Source organism: Notothenia rossii (assembly GCF_949606895.1).
Source record: "Notothenia rossii genome assembly, chromosome: 11".
Classification (NCBI taxonomy): Eukaryota; Metazoa; Chordata; class Actinopteri; order Perciformes; family Nototheniidae; genus Notothenia; species Notothenia rossii.
The window spans coordinates 20,753,076-20,771,954 of record NC_136910.1 but is presented as its reverse complement, the minus strand read 5'-3'; the positions used below and the strand labels follow the sequence as shown (position 1 = coordinate 20,771,954).

At 41.2% G+C, this 18,879-nt stretch overlaps 1 protein-coding gene across 1 annotated transcript; it reads right to left on the bottom strand.

Annotated features, from left to right (window-relative positions):
- Positions 1-1,380: 1,380 nt before the first annotated feature.
- fads6 (fatty acid desaturase 6) lies at positions 1,381-18,557 on the bottom strand. Its single transcript, XM_079660611.1, has 6 exons — positions 17,791-18,557; positions 8,488-8,654; positions 6,363-6,543; positions 5,982-6,169; positions 3,997-4,176; positions 1,381-2,164 (listed from the first exon to the last, which is right to left on the bottom strand). Exons 1-6 carry the CDS (start codon positions 18,032-18,034, stop codon positions 2,015-2,017), a joined length of 1,110 nt encoding a protein of 369 aa, XP_079516737.1. The 5' UTR covers positions 18,035-18,557; the 3' UTR covers positions 1,381-2,014.
- Between the last annotated feature and the right edge of the window lie 322 nt (positions 18,558-18,879).

Here is an 18,879-nt window from a genome sequence, read left to right as displayed (position 1 = left end):
CAAAAATAATGTAACTGGAGCAAGAAAGACAGTCTACTTCTAAGGATACACATTCAAGAACAAATATAAGAAGGGACATTTAGAAACATGTTGAAGTGTAAAACAAACATATGTGGGAAATACCCTCGTTTAAATGTACCATCATTTATTCAACATCCACTTTTTGTCTCCAACTTTTTTTTGCACTTCTTTTATAATTAGTCATTTTATTATCTGATGCACCTTTTTTTTATATATATAGTAACATTTTCCTGTTGTCTTTATTTAAAGTGAACATATAAATAATTACGGTTCAGAAACTAATATGAACTTCTTTTTTTCCCTCATACGTGTATGATAATTGACCCTTTAAAAAAAATTGGTTCATTTTAAGTAAACATTTTTAATGTCTTTTAATTTCTTAAATATTTTTTCTTTTGTTCAACCGCATTTTTTTACTTGGAATACCCAAAAATAAGAAACCTGTTTTTGGAACCTGAGGAAGACAACAAAAAAAGGAAAAAAGACAGCGGTAACATCCTGAATGTATCTTAGAAAAAGTAAGTAAAGAAAAGTTATTTTCTTAAAATATACTTATTGTTTAAAAGAAGATGGGTTTTTCTCAATGTCGAGGACGCTTCCTTGGTAGGACATGTCTTCTGAGTCAGGTCCTTCAGAAGCCAGGCAAGAATCCTTCCTAGCCTCTGAAAACAAAGAATTGTGGAACAGGCTAACAGGTGTGCAGGTGTGCGTCATATGCGAGGCCCCGCCTTAAATGGAGCGCGATTTCCGCCAAAGATTTTGGATATTGGTCCGTGCGCAAAGCATTTGCGGGGATTTAAGACCGGGGAGGATACACGTGCAGCCTCGATATTTCCCGCAACGAAGGACTCGAAGGCCTCGGTAGAATTCCAAGGATCCTGGACATTAGAACAGTCCTTCGGCGGGACTCGATGACGGTAGCATCCTTGAAATAGTGGCTCTGGAGGAGCCTTCCTCGACATTGAGAAACACCCCATGATTATCATCATACTTCATATTCTTTTAGATGCAGTCTTTGTAATGGGCTCTGAACCAAACAAAGAGCTTGTGATTTTTCTAAAATCCAAACTGCACTCACTATTTTATATATCAATGACAGATTTGTTTTAAAGTCCATAAAATTGACAAGAGAGTGAATATTATACTTACATTTTGCATCTCCTAATCAATCAATAAATAGGCAACTGTTAGCTAATTTTCAAACTTCATGACGTAATAATGTCTACAGTGTGTTCTGCTATCCCCTAGTGGCGAAACAACTATTACCACTGCTTTAAAGAAATATACATTACCACATAAAAAAAGATTACTGTAACATGATTTTTGAATTGAGTGAGTATGTGAAGCATTGCTCTACTCTTGTTTCCACAATTGTTTTTTTATTTGAAAAAAAAGGCAATGAAGGCAATGAAACAATGTGTAGTTCATGAAAATTAATTTTAAATGTATTATTAGAAACACACTGAAGCATCTCTGTGTGCATGTGTATTGAGCTGAGGAAACAGCAAATGAAACAGTAAAAACATATGTATTGTATTGCTGTTTCTATTATACTACAATTGTGCTTTATTCTTTGTTATGTTATTTGTGCTAAAATAACTCTATCTCCCTTAGATCCTAAAATATGATCCTCTAAATCTCCTGACGATGCTAGAATGTGATTACATTTAGAGTTAAAGGAGGCGATTTGAAACCATATCTACATTGTCTTATACATAATCAGGTCAACTTTTGGTTGAGTGCTTATCTTTGTGCTATTCATTAAATTACCGCTAAAAGTGCGGAACATTCATTCAGTTCACATAATGATATTTTCTTTTTACATGATGGATGTAGCTCCTAATATCAAACTACATGTGTGCTATTGATTAAAACCTATATTCTGCATGTTAGAGACTTAAAACCTGGACAGTAGGTAACACTTTAACACTAGGGCTTGTGCTTTGGAGCAGCAGCAGCAGCAGCAGTCTTTAGTCTGGGGAGTTTGTCTCCTTCACTGCACCCCCACCAGCTCTGTGATCGGCGGGGCAAACACCATCAGTTCCTGGTATTTGCTGAAGAAAAGACGGAGGCGGGAGAAGTAGCTGTCCTCCTGGTACGGGAGCTTATTTTCCGTCAGATACTTGGAAACAACCGGCTTCACCTGGAAAGAGGAGGAATATACAAGTCACATGTCATTTCTTACTAACTAAGAAACAGTATCTACAGTAAATGGGCATGCAATACTACAGATGATATGAGAAACAACTGTATTTGTATTGCTGGGCAGCAGACAGAGTGAGAAGAGGGCACACATTAAAAGTCTAGGGTTCAATCATAATAAGGTGCAAATCCAAAAGAAAGGTGAAAATCAATGAGACCCACTACAAAAAGGACCACATCAAAATCTTAAATTACTTTGTAACTGGAATTGAGTTACTCTCTACTTTCAGATATAAGTGTTATAAGTGGATATTTTGTTTAAAAACAAATATAATACTTCAGAGAGTATTGCTCTCCTATTCAGTTGGACGGCTCCCAAAAGAGATTTCTTTTTTAAAAAGATTCTGACCTTAAGTCTGAGCTGTGTTATTTGTTTTGATGTTTTGGTTGCAAAATTAGTGTTTAGCTAGACATTGCTAAAGTTAGAAATCCTCAGGACCCTTTTCTTTTATCAAGTAATTGTTACTCTGGGATGAGGGGTAATTATTTTGGAATCAGAATCCGATTTATTGCTAACGAGGTTTAAACGTATAGGAATTTGCTTTGGTGTTTATGGAGCTTACATACAGAGTACGAGGGCTTAAGTTTTATTAAAGAAGGACCAAAACTAAAGCTAGTATCAAGACTATTTTACAAACTATTATTGATTGGATTCTGAAGTTGATTTAGATTTTCTGTGTCATTCTTGCCCTTAAGTAAGAATTAGTGCTTTAATTAAATGGGTGTTCTTTATGAATCAGGTTTGAACACTTGACAGTTCATAACAAAGAACTGGCAGGCAAAACGCTTAATTTAGACGGATAGCATAATTGCAAAAAAAAAGGTATATGTTCAAATTAACCAATTTTTTTTGGGATATGGGCTCTTTGAACACTAAGTGTGCAGGGTATTTTTTAAATTATGTTTTAAACATTTAAATCATTCACAAAATAGTTTTGTGGTTAGCTAACTGACCATATTATACAGCGTTCAGGCACATGCCGATGGGTTGCACCTAAAATCGGGGTGGTGTTGTTCGCACACGCTTAAATCCCTGCTCAAATGTCCTCAAGAGAACTCACCATGAGGAGTGAACTGACATGCATGTGTAATATCTGTGGGTGTGTTTTTACAGCCTCCTCTACAAATGATGGCCCACAGAATAATAAAGCTCTGTGAGCCCAGGGAGATTCAAAATCAGTATTAGTGTTGATCCATAATATTTGCTTTAAAGATGCCTGTCATATCTACTGTAATATGAGTGTAATTATCGTAACAAATATAAAATGTGATTTCCTGCCAGATGTCCTTTGATAAAGATATTCCCTAATTATAATACATTACTTAGTATAGGCATTCATAACGTTTTTATTGATACATAACTGTAAATAATTTTACTGGGAAATCTACGAAAGCTATTTACATATAATAGTCCACTAATTATTGCTGCAGAAAATGCCATTATACATTTAAAAAATGTGTTCCTGTACAAAGCATTTGCTTCGCATGCCTTGTAAAAAAACAACTAATTGCCCAATAAAAAATTATAATATTAAAATAATAGTAATACTCATATTATAGGCAAGGAAAGCTTTCATATAGACTATTTCAAACATGTTATAAGGGAAAACCCATTGTAGTAGGTTGAAACACGTTTAAATTCATATGTAATGAGTGACAATCTAAAGCATAAATCTCCCTTTGTGTTGCAAAACAATCCTCTAGATCTGCAATGAAAGTCCATCTAGCATGTGCAAACTGATAATATATAAGGATTTGGCGATTAAACGTCACCTTTAGACACATGTTATCAGAGAGGAAGGGGAAGAGATGGTGCTCCACGTGGCAGTTGATAAGCGAGTGTCCGAACATCCAGTCCAGCAAAGGGTTACGCGGCAGGTTCAAGACCCCGTGGGTCATCTGGTAGATCCTCTTGGGTCGGCTGGTTGCAGAGAACATGTGGAGGCCAATGTGCTGTCAAGAACACAATGTTTTAGACAAGTCGAGTAATAGTATATAAGAAATTACATAGGTTAGATAATTTGTTGACCACGATGTCCAGGTTTACAATGTGTACACATTTGTAAAACGTGTTTTCTCCAACATAAAGAAAGAGCTTTAGTACACAATGTTTACAAATGAGAGACAAGGTTATCGTCGGCTAAAAGAACAGAGTAACATTGTGTTCAGGGGGAAAGATAGGATAATGGCCAACAACAGCACCAGGATCCAGGGGAGGCCAGGTTGTCGTGACCCCACAAAGAGAACAAACATTTGCCCCTGTTAGATTCCTGACTTCACACTGAGAACCTGCCTTTTCTAATCCACCTTCTCACACTTTGATCAGAACAATGTACAATGACTTGCAGCACTCAGACGCCATGTGGGAAATCATGCATGAATTGTTCCTTTTTATCCCTTTAGTTCACTGGCTGGTCTGATCTATGGGAACACAAGGCTGCGCTGAAAGAGGTGCACTCATGACTGTTTGGCATGAAATGACCCAACCAGCATTCTTCACCAAATCTGTGAGAGAGGAATGTATTGCTAGCAGAGTAGAAGTTTATGTAGAAGCTGTTCTAGAGAGTTCATTTATAAATTATAAAAATCGAAATATTATAAAATCAGTATATCTATATTTTTCAAACAATTCGATTAATCATTATGTCATTTTCAACAGATGATCGCGACTTTTCATTGACTAGCAGGTTGGTGTATTTTTGTATAATTATTGGCAGGTGATTGGATGAACATACTGTCTAGCAAAGTCTAACGCAGGCTAACTTCAAGCAACCAGTCAAATAAACTAATTCAATATTTAAAAGTCTTGAGAAGGGCGAAAACAGTGCTATTCTTTGCTCCTATATCCGATAGAAAATATACTATTACTATATACTATTGCAACATCTAGGCTAACCATCTTTGGATTTACCATTTTATTTTTAAATAATCAGATGTCTTTGCTCACCTAAATGACACATGTAGCTATTTATGTAGCTCTTCACAGGATGCTAATTGAAACGCTGACAAATGATGATACCTTAAGCCTGACAAGTTGGATTTTTGTGTGATCTAATAATATTGTGAGAAAGTAAATTAGTTTGGTTCGTGAGTGCAAATTTAAATCCTTGAGATTTCCTGAATCAATTTTCATCTAGCGCCATCACCGTGTCAAAATTAACAAATGTTAGCATGATAATAGCATTTTGAAATTATAATAATGCCTGCTAAACATCATGCCTGCTAAACATCAGAAAAGTATCATTATCATAATCTCTATAAACAAGTGAATACAACTGAGCAAGATTGTTGGAAGCAATTTGGCCGATCCGTGTCGAGAGCAAAAAAGCTTTATGCGCTGCCTGAAATGCAATCTCAGAACCCATTGGCCAAAGTCTGATGATGAATTCGCTTTTTATTAGCTCCAAATTAGCTTGTTAATGTAACAAGTGTGAACATTTCCGATCTTGGACATTGGGTTTCAACTCCATTCTCTTGTTTCAAGTTGTTTACGGACTATTAATGAAAAATAGGGTACAGAAACCCCAAAAATATGGCCCCTTGCTCATAGAGGTTTATCATCGTTGGACTGTTAGCAAATGGGTGCCAATATTGCCATTGTTATAGTAAGCATGTTAGCATGCTGCTGTTAGCATATAGCTCAAATCTATGTCCAAAAGTATCCTTACAATGCAGCTAGCATGACTGCAGACTCATCCTTGTTTGAGGATGTGCACTGAACATGTAAAGTACAGGTGCCTCCTGAAGGTATTTCTCACCTGGAAAATGTTGACATGGATAAAGGTCACAGAGAACATTGCTCTGCACACAAGCATACAAAGCAAAGCGCTGAGAGGCGACAGGAATCCGGAGACGTGTATCAGCAGCCAGTACTGGGAATACAGGCCCAGTGTTACCATCAGGACGGTCCGGACCATGACAGCCACAGAGTTTCCTCTGAGGTGAGCTGCAAAGCCAGAGAATCACATGTATGAGAATAAAGTCACAACTAAGTGAGAGAGGCGAGGTAGCAGGGGAACTTGAACAGGATCAGAGGGTAGGAAATCTCAACTTTATGCTGATAGTCACATTTAATGTTGAAGTATTTGAGCAAACTCATAAACTGTCTGGACTTCTTTTGGTGCTTTGGCGCCTCTTACCGAGTGCAACAAGTGGAGTGATGATAGGCACGGCCAGGGGTGCTATGAACAGGTAGACAGTGCGAGGCAGGAAGGGGGCCTTCCACACGCTGGAGTCCCCCAGTCCAATGACATTAGTATGAGCATGATGCATCTTAATGTGGCCTTGAATGCCGGCTTGCGCTGAGAATGAGCCACAGATCTGAGTGGATGAACACAAGCACAGATGGGTATGATTATGAACATCCAACAACAAAACCATCATTGATGCAACTTATAAAACAAGCAGGGAAATACATAGGCTTTGAATGGTATTGATGGATTTTAACCTAGTTTTGTACGGCTGTTTTGCTGTGTTTTGCTTTCATAAGCAGCCAATAGGGGGCACAGAACAGAATTCACAGGTTCAAGGGTTTACTGAATTGATTATTCTAGCACTGGGACAATGAATGTTATTTAAACCCTATTAACCTTTAGTGTCTTGCAAAGATTATTGTTGTTTTTAGAACATTGTCTTTAATTGATTTTGTATTTACAGTTTACAAAGAAGAAATACAATCTGATACATGTAATCCATGACTCCTTAAGCCTGTTAACAATCCCTCTGCATCCTCTGTAGGTGCATTCAATCACAGGAAATCACATTACACCTCCCAGCTTTACAACAGAGCGGTTTCTTCATATTTATTTTATAGCTTGGTTTATTTCTGATGTAGCCCTAAAAACATGCAGAAAATGTAGTTTTTTTATGGCTGCTGACAGTATATTCTGATGTAAAGTGGGAATACAAAGACATGTCCAGAGCTCCCTTTTTTATAGTTCCTTGTCTCTAATATGTTAACAAAACAAACTGTTGAACCTGCATGCGTATATGGAAATGAGCAAATGTTTATTAAAAATAAAGTCTCATTTGGATATATAAATACAATATAGGCTAACTTGTAATACAATAATGTCTTGTCCCGAGCATGTAATCAACTGGGGAAGTTTCACTGTAACAGCTGGGAGTTTGGTTAATTAGTCTGAAATAAATACAATACGTTTATTTACTTTCATGCATGAGAGTTGGATAGGAAGATTGATAGCACTCTCATGTCTGTGCGCTAACATGTAAACTACAGTTAGTTAGCGTAGCATAAAGACTGGATTTAGGGGGAAACGGCTGACCTGGCTCTCTCCAAAGGGAATAAAACGCTCCCACCGGCATCTCTAAATGATCAACACTGTACATCTTGTTGCTTTTATTTTTAGAACTAAGTAATGATAGAACAGAACAGAACAGGTTTTATGAAGGCTAACATTTCTTGTATCTGACAGTGACTTCCCGGAGTCAGCTGGTTGTTTCCAAGAAACCAGCAGAGCCAAGAATGTCCGTGACATAATACTTCCATGTACACCTTGTCTTTTGTGTATGAACAGACCAAACAAACAAGATATGATTGTTGAATTACTGACCTTTAAAGGTAGTATGTTGCACTACATTTGGGTTATCTGGCCCCCCTGTTTACAGGCTTTCAGGCTAAGCTAAGAATGTTGCTGCTTGCTTTAGCAGATAGTTCAGCAATGAGATAGCACTATGAGAGACAATTTCCTGTATCTGTGTAGCTTTCTCCACTTTCCTGTTCCCTTAGACTTAGAGACTGGCAACAGATCCCGAGTCTGTCATCCCAATTGTGAGTGACTAAGGTAACAATTGGGCCCATTTTCAAACTTCTCAATATTCGGACACTAAAATTAAATTTTTTAGGAAAAACAAATTGAGAGAAAATTAACTCTGTTCGAGACCTTTCTCTGTTCGAGACCTTTCTCTGTCCAAGCAAGGTAATGTTTGCTAACACCCTTGCTCACCTATTTTCAGAAAATAAATGCTGCTGTTAGCTGTGAGCAAAAAAGTCTAAAAGCCTTGTCTTGGCACAGCTTGTAATGCAGTATCTTGAGTTAAAAGCTCATTTTCTTCAGCTAAATATCTTCTTGTTTAACTCTTTGCAAGAAAGGAAATTATATATTTTTGGCCAGTATCTCTAAGTTCCTATCACATTGCCACTTTAGCAGTAGCATTTTCATCACTGCAACAAAGCTACAGTGAGAATAAGCTTCAAGTGTCTCATCATAATCTGTGGTTTAAAATGATTTCTGAACATCTCACCTCGATAAAGAAGACAGCCCAGACCTTCGCCCAGGCCTGTGACTCGCTCAGGGACCCGTGGCTGGCCAGATGTGTGCCTTTGAAGGTGATGACAGCATGAGCCATGCCCATCAGCAGCATGCCCGCCGAAAAGTACAGAACCTGAGAGGAGCCCAGCAGCAGGAAGGCTGCAACACAGAGCACAGGGACCTTAATCTACATTTGTTTCACTTTCTTTATAAGAGGTACGGGACACTTATGGAAGAGTAAGAGGGCATGAGGAGAAAACATTTGACAAAGATACATAAAAAAAAAAAAGTTTGCATACTGTCTATACTGTATGTGAAGACTAAAGTTTTGGACCTGTCTGCTGCATTCGACACGGTGAATCATCAGATTTGCACTCTCCAAGAATTTGGAGTTTCAGGCTCTGCACTTGCCCTCCTCACCTCATACCTCAAAGACCGTACCTACAGGGTAACTTGGAGAGGGTCCGAGTCCGACCCTTGTCAACAAGGGTCCCTCAGGGCTCTGTCCTTGGTCCCCTCCTCTTCTCCTTGTACACAAACTCGCTCTGATCTGTCATTAGCCCGCATGGTTTTTCATACCACTGCTACGCTGACGACACCCAATTAATTCGGTCCTTTCCCCGCTCAGAGACCCAGGTCGTCGCACGCATCTCTGCTTGTCTAGCGGACATCTCTCAGTGGATGTCTGCTCACCACCTCAAGCTCAACCTTGACAAGACTGAACTGCTTTTCCTTCCGGGAAAAGATTGTCCCACTCTTTACCTAACAATCAACATCGGCACCTCTGTTGTTTCCCCGACTCAGACTGCAAGGAATCTGGGTGTGATCCTAGATAACAAACTGTCCTTCACTGCAAACATCGCTGCTACAAACCGCTGCTGCAGATACACTCTTTACAACATCAGGAGGATACGTCCCCTCCTGACCCAGAAAGCGACGCAGCTTCTGATCCAGGCTCTCGTCATCTCACGCCTAGACTACAGCAACTCCCTCCTGGCTGGTCTACCTGCATGTGCCATCCGACCTCTGCAGCTCATCCAGAATGCAGCGGCTCGTCTGGTCTTCAACCTTCCTAAATTCTCCCACACCACGCCGCTCCTCCGCTCCCTTCACTGGCTTCCAGTAACTGCTAGAATCCACTTCAAGACAATGGTACTTGCGTACCATGCTGTGAATGGATCTGACCCTTCCTACATCCAGGACATGGTTACACCCCAGCACGTGCACTCTGCTCTGCATCAGCCAAACAGCTCGCTGCACCCGCACTGCAAGGGGGACCCAATTTCCCATCAGCAAAAACACGTGGGTTTGCTATCCTGGCTCCAAAACGGTGGAATGAGCTCCCCATTGAAATCAGGACAGCAGAAAGCTTGCACATCTTCCGGCGCAGACTGAAAACTCATCTCTTTCGACTCCACTTCGAGCGATAGGATTATTAACAAAGAAACTGCTAACAGAGCACTTATATACTAATAAAGGACTGGCTTATCTAAAGCCAGTTGAGTAGCACTTGAAATGTTTTAGCCCTATGAAACCTGATGTACTTATATGATTCTGTTTTCTTCAAGTTTGTATCTTCTTGGTCGAATGCACTTATTGTAAGTCGCTTTGGATAAAAGCGTCAGCTAAATGTAATGTAAAAAGTCGAAACTTCAGTATTAGTCCCAGGCTTTTAAGTCAGTAGACAAAACGTTTTGAATGAACAATATGAAAGTTTGGGAATAAAGCTGCCGTTAGCTCTTATACTGAACGTTTAGACTTGTTCTTGACAGTTCCACTTCACAAAACTTAAAATGTTTTACAAAAATGTTCCTCCTTTTGACCACCTTACACCTGGCACTAATAACCTTCCGTTGACTCTTGGCAAAAGTGTGTAGTCATAACAGAAAGAAACCAAAATATCCACAGTGATTCTCTCCAAAGCAAACACTCTGAGTAAAGCAGCTTCACTTTAAACATCAGTGTTTCAGTGGACTTCTAGCTAGCCGCTACTGTTAGCTTAGCTTGTTTCTCTGATAATTTAAGATTCAGGCTAAAATCCTTGATTCAGTCAAAAATATATAGTTAAAAACAACAAATATTTAAAATATACAATAATAATATGGCCTAAAACTGGATAAAATGTTACATTTTGAACGCCTCTGACAAACATACTGTAACGCTGATGTAGGTCAAAGGGGATACACCGTCATTAGTAGATCAAATAAAACCATTGCATTTCTATTAGAAATACAGATTTCTATTGCTTATAAAATTGTTGGATGTCTAGTGATCTTTAAGATCTTTTAATGAGGACATTTTAGGCAAGGCAAGGCAAGTTTATTTATATAGCACCTTTCAACACAAGGTAAAATATTTTAGATATTGAACCTTCAATTTATCGTTTTAGATGTATTTTGTATTTGTATTTAGTGAAGCAAGATATGTCACATAAGGTGACATAATAGGATCAACATTTATGGGCAAAACAAAAAGACAAAAAAAATAAAAATAAGTTTAAGACCTAATGGTGGGGGGTGTGTATTAGTGAGGGTTCAAGGGCAGTCTATTGTGTAGGGCTTAGTGGGATAGAAGATCCATAGTGGGATACATAACACATTGTATTTTCCTGGTTGGAGTGGCTAGTTCCAGCTGAATGCTGCAGTGACGTGTTAACTGGCAGCCAGTCTACCAGTCTAGATTACAGCTGCAGCTTGAACCAGGTGTCCTGCTGCTGGGAGCTGTCACTTCCAATGATTGAGTGACATGAGTCACAATAGGCACCAGTCCTAATGAGGTCAGTAACTGACCACCAGTGACCCAGATACAGGGATCCATAGGATGCATGTAATGCACTGATGCATAACAACGCTGTTGGACTGAGACTAGAGAAAGTTTAGTTTAAGATGCCAAAAATGTTTTTAAATTGTCTTAAAGGTGAGTTGCTAGCCTATTTTGGACTTTAGGTGATTGTTAGTATACATTTTTCCCCAAAGTTCTTTTGGTCATAATAGTCTATTAATTAATAAAAGAATGGACAGACTTATATTGAAATAGTCGTTAGTTAAAGTTGATATAAATATCTTGTACAACAATATTTAACATCAATGTGATATCTGCAGTCCAAGTTGATGTGTCTATCTTTTGTTACATGGTCCAATCCATGAAAATAAAAAGATTTATAGAAAATAACAAATTAAGATAAACAATAACATGTACAATAACAAGTAGGCTACAAGACATCCTGTACAACGTATAGTACTTATCAGCACCCCAACATTTAAGATGAGACACTGATGGAAAAAACTTTCTTCAGACACTGGTCAGTTTTAAGGATTTGAGTACTTTTGCTTTCAGACTAATGGAAGAAGAAACATCCAAAATACACATCTGAACCTGGCTTTATCAAATTTTTAGATTTATGTTTGAGAAAAGAGTGAACAATAGCATATTTAATAAAATAATATGCATGTAGGAGCCATACGTTAAAATGTATATTTGAATATTATAAACCTTTGTTATTAGTGCTATCATATCATTTATTTGAACCAGCTGTGTGAAATTGACGGCATAGACGACCGCAGCTGTACGTGATTACGAGACGTTATAGCCAACGGCAGCTGCTGGTGATTGGGGTGCTATAAAGCGGAAAGAGAACAATTAAAGGCTAAAGTCTTAGAGGCAGAGAGGGAGTGGAGTGTGGTTGGTGTTTTGGGAACAAAAGGAGAGGGAGTAAAAGCTACCAGAAAGGCACTGTTTACATTTTTGAGTGAAACTGGGGTAGGAAAAAGAATTTAACATTAGGTCAGGAAAGAACATAGATTTGTTTTGTTTTGTTTTATTTATTTAATGGTTTTATTAATTAATTTTGATTTTATTTTGATTAGAACATAGGTTAATGAGTTGGAATGATGTGATGATGCATACTCATGTACAGTAGGTGGCGGTATGCACCTTTTAAGTTGTTTGCAATCCGCCAAAAGCAAGAGAAGAAGAAGAAGAAGAAGAAGTGATTGGGGTGTGAGAAGGAGAAAGAAGCACCGAGCAACATAGTTTTTTGACCTGAGAGAATATGTGTTTGTATTTGATACCTTTTTGTGTAAGTATAAAAAACAAACTATCCTGAGACGTATTTTATCCGAGTCAAGCTTATTTGCTATCTGTGAGCCGAATTTTGGATTGCTGGAACTACATTTGTCAAAAAACTACGCTCTGGAGAAGCCGAGCTATGAAGGAGGGATTCCAGTGACGGCGTCGCATGAAAGGTGAAGATAAAGACTGCTCTTCCACACACGGAGATCGGCACATTAAGTGGGACATCCGAGGAACAAAGACGGTGAAGTGGCGTGTTGTTATGTTAATGTTTGAAGACGGATGGGAGATCGCTACTCTCCGACAGAAGAGGCAGTCTGAATGGATCAGCTGATTCCAACTACCAGCTGATTACCTTTTTCTTTTCGTTTGTAAAAGACATTTAACTAAGTTGTTCTTTAAGGAAGACAGTGCAACAAATACATTTTCTATAAAAACGAAGCGTTTATTGTTGGACACCTTTAGTTGAGTTTAAGCACTGTAGTAAGTTTAATTTGAAAGAGCCATGGAAGAACTAACCGAAAGGAGCCACAAGAGGGAACCAAAGCCCACGGAAAAGGCCAAAGAGGAGAGGCTCCACAGGCTAAATGGATTAAGGAGAGCGAAGGTGGGCCAGCTCACCAAGAAGGTTAATGAGCTGAAACATCTTAAAGAAAATGATAGCAATGTGGATAAAGTGGAAGAAGAAATTCTGAATGACTTTGTTAAATTATATGGAGAGCTTAATGACATTAACAAGGAGTATGTAACTCTCTTACCTGAAGAGGAGGCGTCTGAAGACCAGCAACACTGGTTTTATCCCAAGTCAGCAAACATTGAACAGTTTGTACGCATAACTGAAAAATGGATTAAAGGAGTACGCGAAGGCACAAAAGAGGACCGTGAAGAGGAAGCCTGCTCGTCTGAAGTAGATGATATCAGGCCTGAAGACAGCGCCTCCAGAGCCAGTAAACATACAGTGGCTTCGTCTACCGTTTCTTCTGCTCGCAGGAGGGCGGAGGCTGAAAAGGCAGTACTGCTAGCTCGAGCAGCATCCTTAAAGAAGAAGAAGGCTCTTCAGGAAGAAGAAGCCTCTCTAATACAGCAGCAAGCAAAGCAGCTCCAGCAGCTCAAAGCTCAAAGAGAACAATTAGAGTTGGAGGCAGCTGTAGCTGAATGTGATGCAAAGTTAAAGGTGCTTGACGGGTATGAAGACCAGCAGGATGGTATGAGCAGCTACCTCAAACGCAGCCAACGTCATGGCAAGTCAGAGACATCTGGCACCGGATTCAGAACTGCTTCAAAACCAGCTAAATATGGTGAGAAACTTGCCTCAGCACACCTACTAAAAGGAACTGTCAAACCACGCCCAACAGAGTCAAGCATGTGGATGGACAAGCAGGATGGAGCTTCTGATGCAGCACACGGACCGGGCCCTAGAGAAGGTCACCGTAGAGGGGAGGAGAGGGACAGCTACGATGTGATGCAGCGTCAAAGTCAGATTACTGAGATGCTAGTAAGGCAGCATAACCTGTCTTATCTTCCTAAACGAGACTTGCCTGTGTTCAAGGGAGACCCGCTCACCTACAAGTCCTTTTTTATAAGAGCCTTCAACCATGTCATCGACAGCAAGGCAGAGAGCAGCAGCGATAAATTGTACTACTTGGAACAGTTCACCGGAGGGGAACCTCAAGAGCTTGTCCGCAGTTGTGAGCACATGGCGCCACAGAGAGGCTACAAGGAAGCCAGGGCTCTACTCCAGAAACATTATGGTGATGAACTTAAAATTGCTACCGCCTATATGGATAAAGCTCTAAAGTGGCCACAGATCAGATCTGAAGACGGAAAAGCTCTAAATACCTATGCCCTTTTCCTGATTACGTGCCGTAATGCCATGGAGGACATAGAGTATATGGACGAAATGAACAACCCAACTAACATGAGAGTCGTCGCCTCAAAGCTCCCATACAAAGTGAAAGAAAGATGGAAGAGTGCTGCTTTCGAGGTTCAAGAGAAAAAGGGACGAAGAGCAAGGTTTACAAATGGCTAACGACCCCCTCTTTGGAAGCATGCATGATACCAGGACAACTACGGAGGGAAAAGTCAAAGCTACGGCCACGGACTCTAAAGCTTGGAAGTCAGGCTGGCAAAGGGGAAGCAGTTTTGCCACAGCTGTCGCTCCAATGAGTGAAGAGAAAACACCGCCCTCAAACTTAAAATACAGCCCCTCAGCCGCAAAGCGTGTCAATGCTTTTCAAAAACCCTGTTTGTTCTGCCATAGAGACCACACACTCGATTCCTGCAGAATCATCAAAGAGCAACAACCGAAAGACAGGATTGAGTTTCTGAAAGCTAAGGCCTCTGTTTTGGATGTCTTACACAGGGACACCTTAGCAGAAACTGCAATAAAAGGATGACCTGTCAAGTCTGCTCCCTAAGACACCCAGGAATTTTGCATGTTGAGAAGGACAGTGCTACATTTAGAAAGCCAGATGAGAACATCTCAAATGGTCTCGTGTCACTGACGCAGGAAACATGTGGATACACTGGGGCCGGAGAATGTGTACTGGCTATAGTACCGGTAAAAGTGAGAAGGTTGTGGAGACGTATGCCTTCATGGACCCAGGAAGTACGGCGACTTTCTGCACTGAATCACTGAAGACACAGCTGAACGTTCGAGGCAAGAAAACTACGATCCTACTCCGAACTATGGGTCAGGAGAAGCCAGCCCAAAGTTATATCTTGTCGGACCTGGAAGTGTGTGGACTTGAAGAAAGGAAGTATATTGAACTCCCTAAGGTCTTTTACATGTAAAGATATACCGGTCAAGAAAGGAAACATCCCCCTGCAGGAAGACCTAAAGAAGTGGCCATATCTGAAGGAGGTGAAAATCCCAAAGATAAAAGGAGAAGTCACCATGCTTATAGGAACCAATACCCCTAAAGCTTTGGAGCCATGGCAGGTGATAAACAGCATCGGAGACGGGCCCTATGCAGTTAAGACTACCCTTGGATGGGTAGTGAATGGGCCGAAGAAGACAGATGATGGCAGCGGATGGAGTTGTGAGCCACATTAAAGCCAACCACATCTCCATAGCTACCATAGAGGAACTGTTGATCAAGCAACATAACGCAGACTTCTCAGAACTCAGCTGTGAAGACAAAGAAGAGATGTCCCAGGAGGATCATCAGTTCATGCGGTCAGTGGTAAAATCTGCAGAGTTAAGGGATGGGCACTACTGCATTGGTTTACCACTGCGAAACGAGACAGCTCAAATGCCAGACAACCGCTGCATAGCAGAGCAACGTGCCACAAGTCTCCAAAGAAAGCTCAGCAAAAACCCGGACCTGTACAAGGAATTCATGACGGGTATAATTGGAAAAGGCTACGCTGTCAAAATTCCCATAGAACAGTTAAGCCGAGAAGATGGACGTGTGTGGTACATACCTCATCACGGTCTCTACCACCCAAAGAAAAACAAGATAAGAGTAGTGTTCGACTGCACCTCCACATATCAAGGAACCTCACTTAACGATCAGCTGCTACAAGGACCTGACCTCACAAAATCCCTTGTTGGTGTCCTTCTGAGGTTCAGAGAAGAGCCTATTGCTTTGATGGCCGACATTGAGGCGATGTTCTACAAGGTCAAAGTCCCTGACCAAGATGCTGATCTTCTGCGTTTCCTATGGTGGCAGGATGGTGATCTGAATAAACCGATGGAAGACTACCGAATGACAGTGCACCTGTTCGGAGCTACATCGTCTCCCAGCTGTGCATCATATGCACTAAGAAGAACAGCACAAGATGGAGGAGGCAAAACAACACCCGAGGTGGTGGAAACGGTTCTCAGAAACTTTTATGTGGATGACTGTTTAAAGTCTGTGGATTCAGAAGATCATGCTGTTGCTTTGGCCAGGGACCTCAGACATCTGTGCGCCAGTGGAGGCTTCAGGCTGACAAAGTGGGTCAGCAACAGTAGGGCCGTCCTGTCGTCCATCCCTAAAGAAGACAGAACAACGGAAGTCAAAGATCTTGACCTGAACCATAAGCAGCTTCCTATGGAAAGAGCCCTTGGTACTCAGTGGTGCACTGAATCAGACACCTTCAGGTTCAAAGTGCAACCACAGGACAAACTAGCTACAAGACGAGGAATCCTGTCCATTGTTAGCTCCATCTACGACCCCCTCGGGTTCCTGGCCCCATTGGTACTGCCAGCGAAGCTCCTTCTGAGAGACCTTTGCAGGGAAAAGAGAGGTTGGGATGAGAAGATAGACAGTGGGCAGGCCCAGAAATGGATGAAGTGGTTGGCCGACCTTGAGCAGCTGTCATTGTTTATGTGCAGAGATGAGTCAAACCGGCAGGGTTTGAACCCCTGAAGATGGCACAGCTCCACCACTTTTTCGATGCCAGCATGGATGCATATGGAACAGCTACCTACATCGTGCAAACAACCAAGGCAAAATAAAGATTTCCTTGCCGATCGGAAAGTCCAGAGTCGCTCCACTGAAACACATCACCATCCTGAGAATGGAGTTGACAGCAGCAGTCGTCGCTGTCAAGGTCGACAAGATGCTAAGAAGAGAGCTTCAGGTTAAGCTGGAGCAATCTATCTTCTGGACAGACAGTGCTACTGTACTGAAGTGTATATTGAAAACAAAAACGGAACTCCAGTAAAAAAAAAGGAATATAAGTTCGTAAAGTTGATTAATTATGTTTAGATTATATGGTCCTATTTAAGTTTATTTTTAGTAATTGGTATGCTCCCCGCCTAGCCAATTAGGGGCCATATGTTAAAATGTATATTTGAATATTATAAACCTTTGTTATTAGTGCTATCATATCATTTATTTGAACCAGCCGTGTGAAATTGACGGCATAGACGACCGCAGCTGTACGTGATTACGAGACGTTATAGCCAACGGTAGCTGCTGGTGATTGGGGTGTGAGAAGGAGAAAGAAGCACCGAGCAACATAGTTTTTTGACCTGAGAGAATATGTTTTTGTATTTGATACCTTTTTGTGTAAGTAAAAAACAAACTATCCTGAGACGTATTTTGTCCGAGTCAAGCTTATTTGCTATCTGTGAGCCGAATTTTGGATTACTGGAACTACAATGCATATTCAAACATACGTTTTCAGAAAACCTTTAATGCAAAAAATAATTGTCCCAATGAAAGTAATCAACCTGGGGAATGTCATAATGATGTTCGTTTGATTTTTCACCAAAGCATGCCTGAAGTCTTACCCGGGGCCAGACAGAGGAATGCTGCTGCCAGGATGCTGCAATCGATCCCTCTCCTGTCCCACCAGCTGCTCTCTTTCACAACCTTCTGCACGAGCTTGGTCAGCTCCATCATCAGCGACTCCTTGTCCCCCTCTCCACCTCCTTGCCCTTCATTCTTCTTCCCCTCTGAGTCCACTTTCCTCTTCACTACCATCTCCCCCATCCTCTCCTCTCCTTCCCTCCACTCCTCTGGTACATTCTGCATGTCGGCTCCCGTGCTGGTGACCGGCTCACAACAAGCTCACCGTGCGGTTAGTGTCCTCTAACAAACAGCCGGAGATAAACTGCCTGCACGCTGCGCCTTGAGAGTAAAGTCCACACATTGCCAAAGTCCTTATTGGCTACACGAGCATTGTCAGAGGCCCAGCCCCCTTCATTCTGCTTCAATAGCTCCTGCACCCTCCTCCTCTATACCACCTCATCTCTTACTCTTTCCTCCCCTTTTCCTCCCAGTCAGCTGACTCCTGACGTAATCCAGAAGCATCCGAATGTGTTGTCCCACAACCCAAAGATGTAATGTGATGGAAATCCTTGGAAAATCCTGTCGCAGGCTGCCTCACAAAACTGCTGCTGCTCCGCTCAGAGTGGACCTCTCCCTCCTCTGAGCTGTCTCATACATTCTGCATGCGGCTCACCCCCCCCTGTGCTTCTTTGTGTCAGCTCCCCTCCCCTCCCCTCCCATCTCTGTAACCTTGGCAAATGTCCTGGGAACGGAGAGGAGAAAGGAGCTGATTAACAGTGGCTGTTCAGTAGTTTCTTCACAAGGAGAAGTTTCAGAACTGGAAAGGAATATGCTAATGTGCAAGAATGTGTTCTGACAGTCGGGGTGTGTGTTTATGACTAGAGCATATGTATCTGGTGTCAGTGCTGCCTTTTTGTTTCTGGAGACAGGCCAGTGTTCTGGGCTTGAGGCCAGGCGGACTGAGATGTGCTCTTTCAAGTATACACAGTGTGTATTTTTTACTCTGAAGGACAGCAGATGCTGCAGAGGAAGGAACATAAGGCTGTCTGCCAGCTCAGCTTACACTCTCCCTCAGCTTGTTGTTTGCT